The 12,003-nt window shown below is 37.9% G+C and overlaps 1 protein-coding gene across 1 annotated transcript in view; it reads left to right on the top strand.

Moving 5' to 3' along the window:
* Positions 1-12,003, top strand: part of CDH4 (cadherin 4) — a 442,653-nt gene that overhangs the window by 417,260 nt on the left and 13,390 nt on the right. The window contains exons 11-13 of the mRNA XM_053716006.1: positions 1,772-1,914; positions 6,841-7,074; positions 11,545-11,778. Of these exons, the coding sequence (XP_053571981.1) occupies positions 1,772-1,914; positions 6,841-7,074; positions 11,545-11,778 (611 nt within the window). The remainder of the gene's footprint in view (positions 1-1,771; positions 1,915-6,840; positions 7,075-11,544; positions 11,779-12,003) is intronic.

Raw genomic sequence — 12,003 nt, forward strand, 5'->3', positions numbered from 1 at the left:
AATTAATTAATGAAATCACATGAACATATTGATTTAAAGAAAAAAAATTGCATAAAATTTTTTTAAACAATTTGATTTCAACTAACAATTTCTGTTAACGTATATAGACACACATAAGCACCTTTGAGTGCATAAGCACTGCTTTCTGTTTTGGTGTAACATACCCATTAATGTAATAATTTGTGAACGCTATTTTGCTTTCTTTTTTTTATAGCAAAAATGTAGCTATTGTTGTCATTCCAATAGTCCGTAAACTTGATGACAGTCTCTGATTAGACAATATTATTAGACTCTATCAGAGCTCAGCATGATAAAGATCACATACCCTAGTTTAGGAATTTTGGCACCAGAGAAAAAGTAAAATAAACGTGTTGACAGCGGGAGGCAGCAAGGGAAGAACCTCTGGTATCTGAGAATTACTGCGTATCATGGCTTTTCCTTTCCTTATTACAGCTAAGAGGCAATGTGGAGTCCAGCCGACCTGAGCCCAATTACGCACACTTCACTTGTGACATTTTTATAATCATTATGTGGTTCAGACACTTCACTCAGGGGCCTGGCTGGCTGACAGAGAAAATGATTATATTGACTCATGGTGGTTACTTCCCATTGCTTCTGGACATGTAATGAAGCTTTTAGAAAGAATTTCTGAGCTAACGAGGCAATTTCTTTCGTATTTGTTCCTGGTTGTAATGCAAACCTGTCAAAAGGTGTTTCTTTACCTGTGTTGTTGTTATTTTTAGGGTTTAACATCCTTTCCCCTTTTCTAAAGGCCCAATTACTTTGGTCAGTGAAAATGTCTCAGCTTGAAATATAAATGACATAATCGGATATTTTTACCTGACCTCCTTTATGAGGCTTCTATTCAACAAATAAATCCTCCACAAAAATTCTGCAACAAAATCATAAAATGAATATTGAAAAACTAGTTGTTCATTGAGATTAAGAAGATTCCGGTTTAATTACGTCTCTTATACTAGCAGCATTTTAGTTTTGTCCCCTTGGATAAAAAAGGGCCTGTAATGTGCAAACCATTATCTCCAGCACACATCAAATCCAGAAATGTGAGACTTTACTGGTACAAAAAATGTACTGGAAGGTCTGGCATAAAGGCCTAGAATTACAAAAGGAAATCTATTCAGTTCAGTGTTAAAAACTTTTCTACAGTGAGGTAAAAAGTTTTTTCATTTAAAATCAATATGGTATTTTTTTAAAACGTGTGTTGCATGTATGCAGATATGTATTTACTGAAATCTGTCTTCCCCTCACATTTACTGTGATTGTTTTGCACAACAATGTTCTAGTCCTCAACCTTAACTTCCTAATATTTTTATCGAAATAACCATATTGGTTTTAATTAAATGTTTTGAGTGTTTGATTTCAAATCTCTGCATAAGAACACTCATCTTCAAAGTGAAAAAACATATTATATATATATATATATATATATAAATGTGTATATATATATATATATATATATATATATATATATATATATATATATATATATATATATGTTTATATATATGTGTGTGATTGTGTGTGTATGTATATGTATATATATATATATATATATATATATACACATACTTGTTTGCCCTACTTAATAAACTTATTTTGTTTACCCCAGTATATAGTTGACAAAAGGGCACCTTGGCTTGACTAATTTCATTCCCAAGCAAATTACTGAGCAATACATGAAGTAGTAAACTAAGCATTTGCTTGGTCAGATTTCAGATCTCATTGTACTACTTGTATTAAATTCCATTAGATACTCCAAAATATCCGATCCTGCAAACTGGCTTACCATCAATGCCACAAGTGGAGAGGTGTTTACCACTGCAGTTTTGGACCGTGAGTCTCCTTTTGTGAAGGATGACATATATGAAGCAAAATTCCTGGCTGGGGACAATGGTGAGAGCATTTTCTGCTACTTTGGCATATATTTTATTCCATTTGAAAAAGCTGAAAAGGATTTTGTCTAGAATAGAATCTAACCAAATTCTCAGAAGTTTAAGAGCTAATGTCACGAAACAACAACAATTATATGCATATAAATATTTGTTTTCAGTGTTGTCAAGTTATGTTAATTATTTTTTTATTAGGTTTTATAGGGACATTAAATTTAAAGCTTGTACACAACTCATCTGTAGGGATTAATTGCTCAATAGCTGCCACCCTTCTAGTGAAGGAAAGTGACACATTTCCAGAGGCAGAGAAACAAGAAGTATTTATTTCCTTCCTAAGATAGGGAGAGTCCACTGCTTCATTCCTTACTGTTGGGAAATACAACACCTGGCCACTAGGAGGAGGCAAAGACACCCCAGCCAAATGCTAAAATATCCCTCCCACTTCCTCATTACCCCAGTCATTCTTTGTCTTTCATCATGTTAGGAGGTGGCAGAGAAGTGGCAGAAGATTCGGAGAGTCCTGAAAAAGGGTATCTGCCCTTAGAGATAGGACTGGAGTTTTAAGTAGTCATGTCAACCTCTCAGTGAGAGTATTGATGAAAGTTCGAGTCTGGAGATGCAGGGAAAGTTTTTCTGCAAAACCATCCAGACTACTGCTAACAGCTCATAAGCAATTAGTGTTGACGAGTTTCACTGCCTGCTTTCTCTCACTCAAGTCCATTTCAGGAGTGCTGCTATAAGACTGTCACACTTGAGAGGCTGTGTTCTTTCCACAGCATGGATCCTGGAGGTAAGATTGTTTCAATTTTTACACATAAATTGCTATAACAGGGTCACAGTGTGGCTCTTTTATACCTTGATAGGATCCAGGGGGTTTATTGAACAGTCGGGGTTAATTAATCAGAGTATTAATTATTTACATGCTGCTTTGTGTGATTTTTTTTCCTGGGCTGATAGACTGTGTGTTTTTGGCTGAAACAAAAACGTTTCACTTTTAATTTCACTTTCGTTTTTGAAAGTGTTGCACAACTCCTATTACTTGCTCTACTTGTAATAACAGGGGAAGTACTGTCTTGCACTCCATGTGACCGGGTGTGATCTATGTTAATTTCCTCCATTCCGGCTGAGACTTGAACCTGAAGAGAGTGCTTCCTCTGTTAACTGTCTGGGTCTAGGAGGTGGTGAGTGCCCCAGCCATTGGGAGTATAAAGGTGCAGTTTTCTATAATAAAAAATGTTTTTATTTGTGTCCTCCTGTGGGTATAACCTGAGCTGTGGAGGACTCTGACATGTTAGAAGGTACTCCTTCTGTACTAAATCATTCCTGTTTATATTGTGAGGAGGCCGTGGTTTTCCCGCTCACTCAACTATGTTCCACATGCCTTAACACCTTTATAAAGTCTAAGAAGGTAGACAAGCCTGCTAAGGCTCTTAGTCCCTTTGAGCCATCTACCTCTCAGGACTCGGCGTCCCGTGAAATTACTACCCTTGCTACATTATCCACTCCACATGCAGTTTCCTGTAGCGCAGCTAATCCTCCATCCAGAGGGGGCCTTCTTCCTGCGTACTTTGCCGCGCAGTTACAAATGGCTGTGTCTGCGGCCCTCAGTGCATTACCTTGCTCTAACAAACGCAAGAGAAAGGTTAAACATAGCTCTCCTGACCCAGAGTCATCTAAATATTTATTGGATTTAGCAATTATGTCCCAGTTATCCGATGATGAGTTAACCTCTGTAGCTTCAAAAGGGCAAACTTTCTTGGTTGGAGTCCTTAGCGTCTAAGCCTCCTGCTGCGGAGGAATCGTCCTTTAGATTTAAAATTGAGCACTTGCATTTTTTAATAAAGGAGGTTCTGTCTACGTTAGAGGTTCCAGAGGCCGTGCTTCCTGAAGAACCTATGATACCTAAATTAGACGAAGACAGGAAAGTTCCTTTGACTTTACCTCTGCCGGTTAAGATGGCAAACATTATTAAAGGGACAGTCAAGTCCAAATTTTTTTTTTTCATGATTTAAATAGGGAATGCAATTTTAAACAACTTTCCTATTTACTTTTATCACCAATTTTGCTTTGTTCTCTTGGTATTCTTAGTTGAAAGCTAAACCTAGGAGCTTCATATGCTAATTTATTACATTGAAGACTGCCTCTAATCTGAATGCATTTTGTCCACTAGAGAGCATTAGTTCATGTGTTTCTTATAGATAACATTGAGTTCATGCACTTGAAGTTACCTTGGAGTGAGCACTGATTGGCTTAAATGCAAGTCTGTCAAAAGGACTGAAATAAGGGGGCAGTTTGCAGAAGCATAGATACAAGGTAATCACAGAGGTAAAAAGTGTATTTCTATAGCAGTGTTGGTTATGCAAAACTGGAGAATGGGTAATAACGGGATTATCTTTATTTTTAAACAACAAAAATTCTGGTGTTGACTGTCCCTATTAAGAAAGAATGGGAAAGAATTGGCTCTTCCTTTTGCCCCTCGTCTACTTTTAAAAAGTTGTTCCCGGTCCCGGACTCTCAACTGGATCTGTGGGGCACCATTAGTTATTATCAGATTCCAATCAGACAACATAACCTCGGTGGCTTATATCCACCATCAGGGGGGAACGAGAAGTTCCTTGGCAATGAAGGAAGTATCTCAGATTCTGGAGTGGGTGGAGGCCCACAGCTCTTTGCTGTCAGCAATCCACATTCCGGGTGTGGCCAACTGGGAGGCAGATTTTCTCAGCAGGCAATCCTTCCATCCAGGGGAATGGTCTCTCTATCCCGAGGTGTTTGCAGATATATGCAGCAAGTGGGGGATGCCGGAGATTGATTTCATGGTGTCCCGTCTCAATACCAAGCTACCCAGGTACGGATCGAGGTCGAGGCATCTCCAAGCAGATCTAATAGATGCATTAGCAGTGCCCTGGAGTTTCAAACTCATATATCTTTTTCCTCCATTATGGCTTCTTCCTCGAGTGGTGGCCCGCATCAAGCAGGAGCGGGTATCAGTAATCCTGATTGCTCCATCGTGATCGTGAAGGATGTGGTTCGCAGATCTAGTTGGGATGTCCTCATCTCCTCCGTGAAAATTACCTTGTTGCAGAGACCTGCTGATGCAAGGTCCTTTTGTTCATCAAAATATAGATTCTCTGAGGCTGACTGCGTGGAGATTGAATGCTTAGTTTTAGCCAAGAGAGGTTTCTCTGAGAGTGTCATTGATATTAAAGAAATTTTGCTAGGAGCACCATGGTTTAGGTAAAAACATAAATCTTTTTATTAGTGAATATTCAAGGTACTCAAACCCTGAGGGTAAAAAACAGTATAATCTGTGCAATATCAGACAAAAAAAAATTGTGGCTGACCGGTTTCGGCTGCTGCCTTACTCCTAGCCTGCTTAAAACATACACATGCTTGCTAGTGTCATTGATACTCTCATTGAAGCTCGTAAACCAGTTACTCGGCATATCTACCACAAGGTGTGGAGGACCTACTTATTCTGGTTTGAAGAGCGTGGTTTTTCCTGGCACAGAGTTAAGGTTGCTAGTATCTTATCTTTTCTCCATGATGGGCTGGAGAAGGGCTAGTTCCCTGAGGGGACAGATTTCGGCCCTGTCAGTTTTATTGCACAAGATACTGGCTGAGCTTTCAGACGTTCAGTCCTTCGTTAAGGCTCTGATTAGGATCAGACATGTGTTTAGATCTGGGGCTCCTCCTTGGAGCCTAAATCTTGTTCTTCGGGTTTTGCAACAGGTTCCGTTTAAACCTCTGCATTCCGGTGACATTCAATTGTTGGAAGGTTGTCTTTTTATTGGCTATTGCCTCTGCGCGCAGAGTTTCTGAGATCTCTGTTTTGCAATGTGAGCCCCCTTATCTGATTTTTCATGCAGATAAGGCAGTTTTACGTACTAAATTAGGTTTTCTTCCTAAGGTTGTGTCAGATCAAAACATCAATCAGGAGATTATGGTTTCTTCCTTGTGTCCTAATCCTTCTTCATCGAAGGACCACTTACTTCACAATTTGGATGTGGCTCGTGCCTTGAATTTTTATCTTCAGGCAACTAAGGAGTTTAGACAATCTTCCTCTTTGTTGTCTATTTGGGGAAGCGTAACGGACAGAAGGCTACTTCGACTTCCCTATATTTTTGGTTAAGGAGTGTCATCCGCTTAGCTTACGAGACGGCGGGACATCGTCCTCCTGAGAGGATAACGGCTCATTCCACTAGAGCAGTGGCTTCATCTTGGTCCTTTAAGAATGAGGCCTCTATGGATTAGATTTGTAGGGTGGCTAGCTGGTCCTCCTTACATACTTTTTCAAAATTTTACAAGTTTGATGTTTTTGCTGGCTGGAGAAAAGTTTTTGCAGGCTGTGGTACCCTCAGAATAGGTTCCGCTTCTTCCTTTTTGTTCCCTCCCGTTATTCAATGTCCTCTGGAGCTTGGGTATAGTTTTCCCAACAGTAAGGAATGAAGCCGTGGACTCTCCCTATCTTAGGAAGGAAAACATTATTTATGCTTACTAGATAAATTCCTTTCCTTCCGGATAGGGAGAGTCCACAGCCCCTGTACGTTTTTTTTCTTGTCTATGGGCGGTCCCCTATTATTTATTTTGTTTTTCTGCCACCATTTATACCCTAATGTTTCTCCTACTTTTCCTTGTTCCCTCGGCAGAATGACTGGGGTAATAAGGAAGTGGGAGGGATATTTAGGCATTTGGCTGGGGTGTCTTTGCCTCCTCCTGGTGGCCAGGTGTTGTATTTCCCAACAGTAGGGTATTAAGCTGTGGACTCTCCTTATCCGGAAGGAATAGAATTTATCTGGTAAGCATAAATTATGTTTTTTTCATGACAAGAACGTATGTTTAAATAAAAATACATTTTAGATGTATCTAGCAGATAAAAATACTTTACAGACCATTTAATTCTTACATGAAAACATTAATCTTCCCGCAGGCATTCCTCCTACCAGTGGTACTGGCACATTGCAGATCCACCTAATTGACATTAATGATAATGCCCCAGAACTCCTTCCCAAAGAAGCACAGATCTGTGAGAGACCAAACTCTAATGGTGTCAACATTACAGCCACAGATGTGGACCGTAGGCCCAGTGGGGATCCCTTTGTCTTTGAATTGCCTTTTGTGCCCTCCACTATCCGACGGAACTGGACCATAACCAGGATAAATGGTAAGCGTAAAACACAGTGAATTTTTTTTTAAACCTGAAATGTTTAAACCGGAATTTTAACATCTAGGGTTAATGGGAAGCTGCGCAAAATGTTCTTATTATTCATATGAAAGAGCATTGTTTAAACATGATATTTTTTGTCCTAAAAAATGTGAAGTAAAATGTGAAGTTTAGTTTTCTTACTGCTAATGCTCATTGGCTTATCTATACTTCATGCCAATGCTCATTGGCTAATATTCAATGGCCAAGATTCAATAAAACCTATTCACAATACTAATATCTCCCAGCAAAAACTTATTGCAACTTGACAATTGCCACCTGTCGCAACCATGAGTTGTGAGTTACTCTCTTTTTCAATCAATGGATCTGCAGTTATCTCACAACCTTTCATTTCTGGATGCATAAGATGAGTTCCTCTGAAGAATACCACTATCACAAAAACAACTTAAAAACCCTACAGTACATATTTATTACAAAGAAAAAAACATATCTGTATACAACTATCCACACTAATATATGCACCAAAGAAATGCCCCAGAACAAGCATGGCCAGCCCCTGGAGACACCTTTTGGTTTATTTGGTGAGACTTCTTTACCCGCAAATAGAGCTCAAGACAATCCAAGAAAGTGTTGATAGGGCTTGGTCAGCGACTCCTCTGCTATCCTGGCGCGAATCTCACCTCAGACTAATTAATAGGACTTACATCACCCCAGAGAAGCTAGGGAAGTGGAATAATACACAAAGGTATGAATGTGCACGCTGTCACTACCCAAATGCCAATTTGATTCACTGTATCTGGGCATGCCCCAAAGTCAAACAGTTCTGGGCAAAAGTGTCATTTTGGCTCTCAAAAATATTAAAGCTTAAAATCTCTCTGAATGTGGAGGAAATTATCTTTTTAAGGGAATATGACGGAAGGGAGGAAAACATACAATGTATTAATTTTGTAATCTTATCTGCTAGAAACATCATTTTTTCCTCTTGGAAATCTAACAGAAGCCCTATGCTTACCTCCCTTCTGAACATGCTAAACTCCAAATTAATATACGAACAATATGAGACGCAGATATCTTTGGAAAAAGAAATTGACAACTTTTTCAGGAAATGGGGAGAATATAGTCTCTCCAATACACTGGAAGTTCAAAGAAGTCTCATTGCACCCTTTAAGCATTCTGAATGGATTCAGAATGCTGTATTGAGAGGGGAAATTAGCAGTGGTGTAATTGCTTAATCTCTGATGGTCCCGGTTTCTCGGGGAGGGGGGGAAGAGAATCTTTTTTTTTTTTCTCTTCCCTTTTTCTTTTCTTCTTTTTTCTCCTTTTCCCAGTCTTGTTTTTGTAAGTTTTGTTCTGGGTTATTATATGTAAAAAAAAAAAGAAAAATGTTTCGAGGTACAGGTTTCTTTATATTATTTATAATTTCTATTCCAAAAAGTATTACTGGATAAGGCTGATGAATTCGATAAAAGTATTTTGTACAGTTTTTGTTTTATAAGTGATTGTTTGTATTATCTATCATGAAGTGTTTACGCCAATCAATCTATTACTTTATAGATGTATATGTGAAACTTGTTTCTCAATAAAATAAAAAAAAATTTAAAAAAATTACAGTATTCAGGTAAAAGTCTTGTATGACAACAAATAACAACTTATTCTCCTGTATCTAAATATGTTATATATGGGCTTTAAATGGAGGAAATACACCTTCTGTGAGCATAGGAAGTATTAATTTGAGTGCTAGCATAACACAAATGGTGGGGGATTACATCATCAGAACTGAATACATACTTTTCAATATTTTATAAAAACATGTGCACAATATTATTCAGACGTGTAATAACATAAAAACATACTTAAATAAGCATAAATCTACATATTAAATCATTGTTGTTAACATTTTGAAAATATTTGTATTTTTCACTTGGGGGAGCAATGAACACTTTTTGAAAATCAGTTCTTTCCAAGAAAATATATACTTCTATATAAACAAGCTTTTACTGAGCAATGTTTTACTAAGAAAATAGAAATATGGAATTACATACTATAATACATATATACGAATATACCTATACGAATTTACATAGACCCGAAACCATTTACAATATTCTCTTGGCATTGAGGACAACATTTTTAAGGAACAAATGTCCCTTACAAATTCCATCTTCTATGGAGAATGTAAGAAAAATTGTCTACTAAGTTAGGCCAGCATCAAAAAATGGCCTCCCATTTTGTTCAAGGGCTTCACCTGTGTAAAGAGTGGAAGCAGTGGTGTCATGCCTGGAATCGAATTATAGTCTTTGGCTTGCTGGGTTGCTGCCTTGCTGTTCTGCCACTTGTGGACTTTTGATACTACCTAGTTTCTATTATCAGTTTCTTGTTTTTGTGTTCTCTCTGGCTCCAGACATTATAGCTAAAAATTACATGATCTAATCAGTTAGAGCATGTAATATTCCTACTATCGACCTTACTCTAATGTGTTTTTTAATACTGCAAATGGGTTAAACACACAGTAAAGTTCCACTCAGTGGTCGATAGTCAGAGAATTACATGCTCTAACGCAGTGTTCTTCAAACTATTTTCCCCAAGACCCAGTGTCATGATACCACATACCTTTGCAACCCTATTTTTATGCTTTGTCTGAAAATTTCTGATGTAATATACAACAAAATATCTGCAATTTTTGGCAAAGTTACTAAAATGTGTGAATATTTTATTCCTGATTTTAGTCAAACTTGAAAGTGTTGTAAAAGGTAATAACACACACACCACATACACTTTCATACATCATACACACACACACTCATATAACACACACCACACACACTCCTACAACACACACAAGTCATGACCCAGTAAACATGGTGTTGCGACCCAGTAATGGGTCTCACCCACGTGTTTCTAAGAACCCTACTCGAACGGATTTATAGCATGCAATTTTTTCAACTTTAATGGCCCTTTAAACCCAGCCCTTTCCTGTTGTCTTTGCCTATTTATTGAGCTAGTCACTGGGTGTGCCTATTGTGTTAATGCTCCTGTGTATGACCTATTGCCTGTTTTCCTGATGATCTGCTTGCTTGCTGTTTTTGTACTTCTTCTGCCAGATCCAGACTTTGACCCTTGCTTGTGACCAGATTTTGCCTTTTGCCTACTTATCCCACCAGTTCTGGATTTTGACCTTGGCCTCTCTGACTATCCCTTTTGGATACCATTTGGCCTATTCCTGGGTCTGATCCTGGACTACTATTTTACTAGTCTGTCAATGTTATTCCATTACCTGAGTGTCTCTCCACCTGGCTAGCGGCCAGGAATTAGGGAGACTACCTCTAGTGGCAGTTAGCTTAATAAGTGGTTTTATTTTTAAAAGGTAATCAATTATATTCACCTAGGCTGTGTTGCATTGCCTGTAGAGACAATTCAGAAGGAATTCATCTGAAAAAATGTTCTTCTAGAATGTAAGTGGTACAGGGAAGATAGTAGGGACCCTACCTCCTCCTCACTGCAGTCACTAAAACAAAATATAAAAACAGAGCAAAACACAATTAATTGACTTAATTTAATTTTTTTTTCTGTTCTGTTTTAACAAAGATATAATTTTTAACATTTCACCGTAAGGGTTTTCTGTTCTTCACTGAGGAGTTCAGAATACATTTTTCTTTTATAATTTAATTGTTTAGAGGGACCTCAGTTTTCCTTCTCCTGAATAAGAGCATTTGTTTTCGGAGGGGTTGCTATTGAGTGATGGACCACATGTGCCAGATGTCTCCACAGTTATCTGTAGGTCCTGTGTGAGATGCTTGTTATGTGAAGTGGACTCCTGGCAACCCCATTGAGTCCAAAGTATTGATATTGGTGATTATATGTAGAATTTAAACAATGTTAAGATAGGGATTATTAAAATAGTTTATTGCTATGTTTTAAAGGATTAGTGTTTGGTGGGGGCTTTTGGGTGCTAGGGGTATTGTAGAGGGGCATGGTTACGTCCCTTAGCTGTTAAGGGGGGTATTAAATTAGATTAGAAGGGAGAATGTGTAGTTGAGCTTGATCAAGTAAACAAAACAAGTATTTGGTAAAAAATAATAATAATTTGTAATACCAAATGTGGTACTACTAATTGCTCAAGGCAACATAATGCACCTCATGCAACCAATAGCACTCCACTTGTAATCTAGATCAAAGTAAACTAGAATCAGTAATAAAGAAAATGCATGGTTTACCAATTTATTGCATGTATTTTTGTGTTGGTACGTCCCTTTAATAGGAAATAAAAATATGTTATAAAACCCTATATAGAAATAGAAAACTCTATCAACAGCTTTTGTTTTTTCTTTTGTCTTATACTATGACCTTTATTTGTTACTTTTTATATTTAATTAAGTAAGGATGATTTAGATGATAATGTTAGATTTATTGCCTTTTGATTAATTACCCTGTGAATGTTCTGCTTCCTGACTCCATTTTTGATCATTCTAGGAAACTATGCTCGACTGAGTCTTCAGATTGGGTACCTAGAGTCTGGGATGTATGAAGTCCCCATCATTGTGACTGACTCAGGGAACCCTCCTCTCTACAACACTTCTATTATTAAAGTGAAGGTTTGCCCTTGTGATGAAAATGGAGACTGCACAACCATAGGAGCTGTGGCCGCTGCAGGATTGGGCACAGGAGCGATCATCTCAATACTCATCTGTATAATCATCCTGCTGTGTGAGTGGAGTCTGACAACATTCCTCTCTCATCAATATTATCATAATATTATTTAATAATGTGTGAAATGACAGTATGTTGCAGGACCCTGTTCTTAACATTGAGAACTTATGGTTTGGCAACAATGAAGCAGCCTAATAATTTCAATGTTAGAAATCTCGCCAATTTACAAAAGCACAAGAACAGTATACAAGCTCACTATTGTAAATTAGAACCTTTGTGGAC

This window comes from Bombina bombina, chromosome 1 (assembly GCF_027579735.1).
Source record: "Bombina bombina isolate aBomBom1 chromosome 1, aBomBom1.pri, whole genome shotgun sequence".
Classification (NCBI taxonomy): domain Eukaryota; kingdom Metazoa; phylum Chordata; class Amphibia; order Anura; family Bombinatoridae; genus Bombina; species Bombina bombina.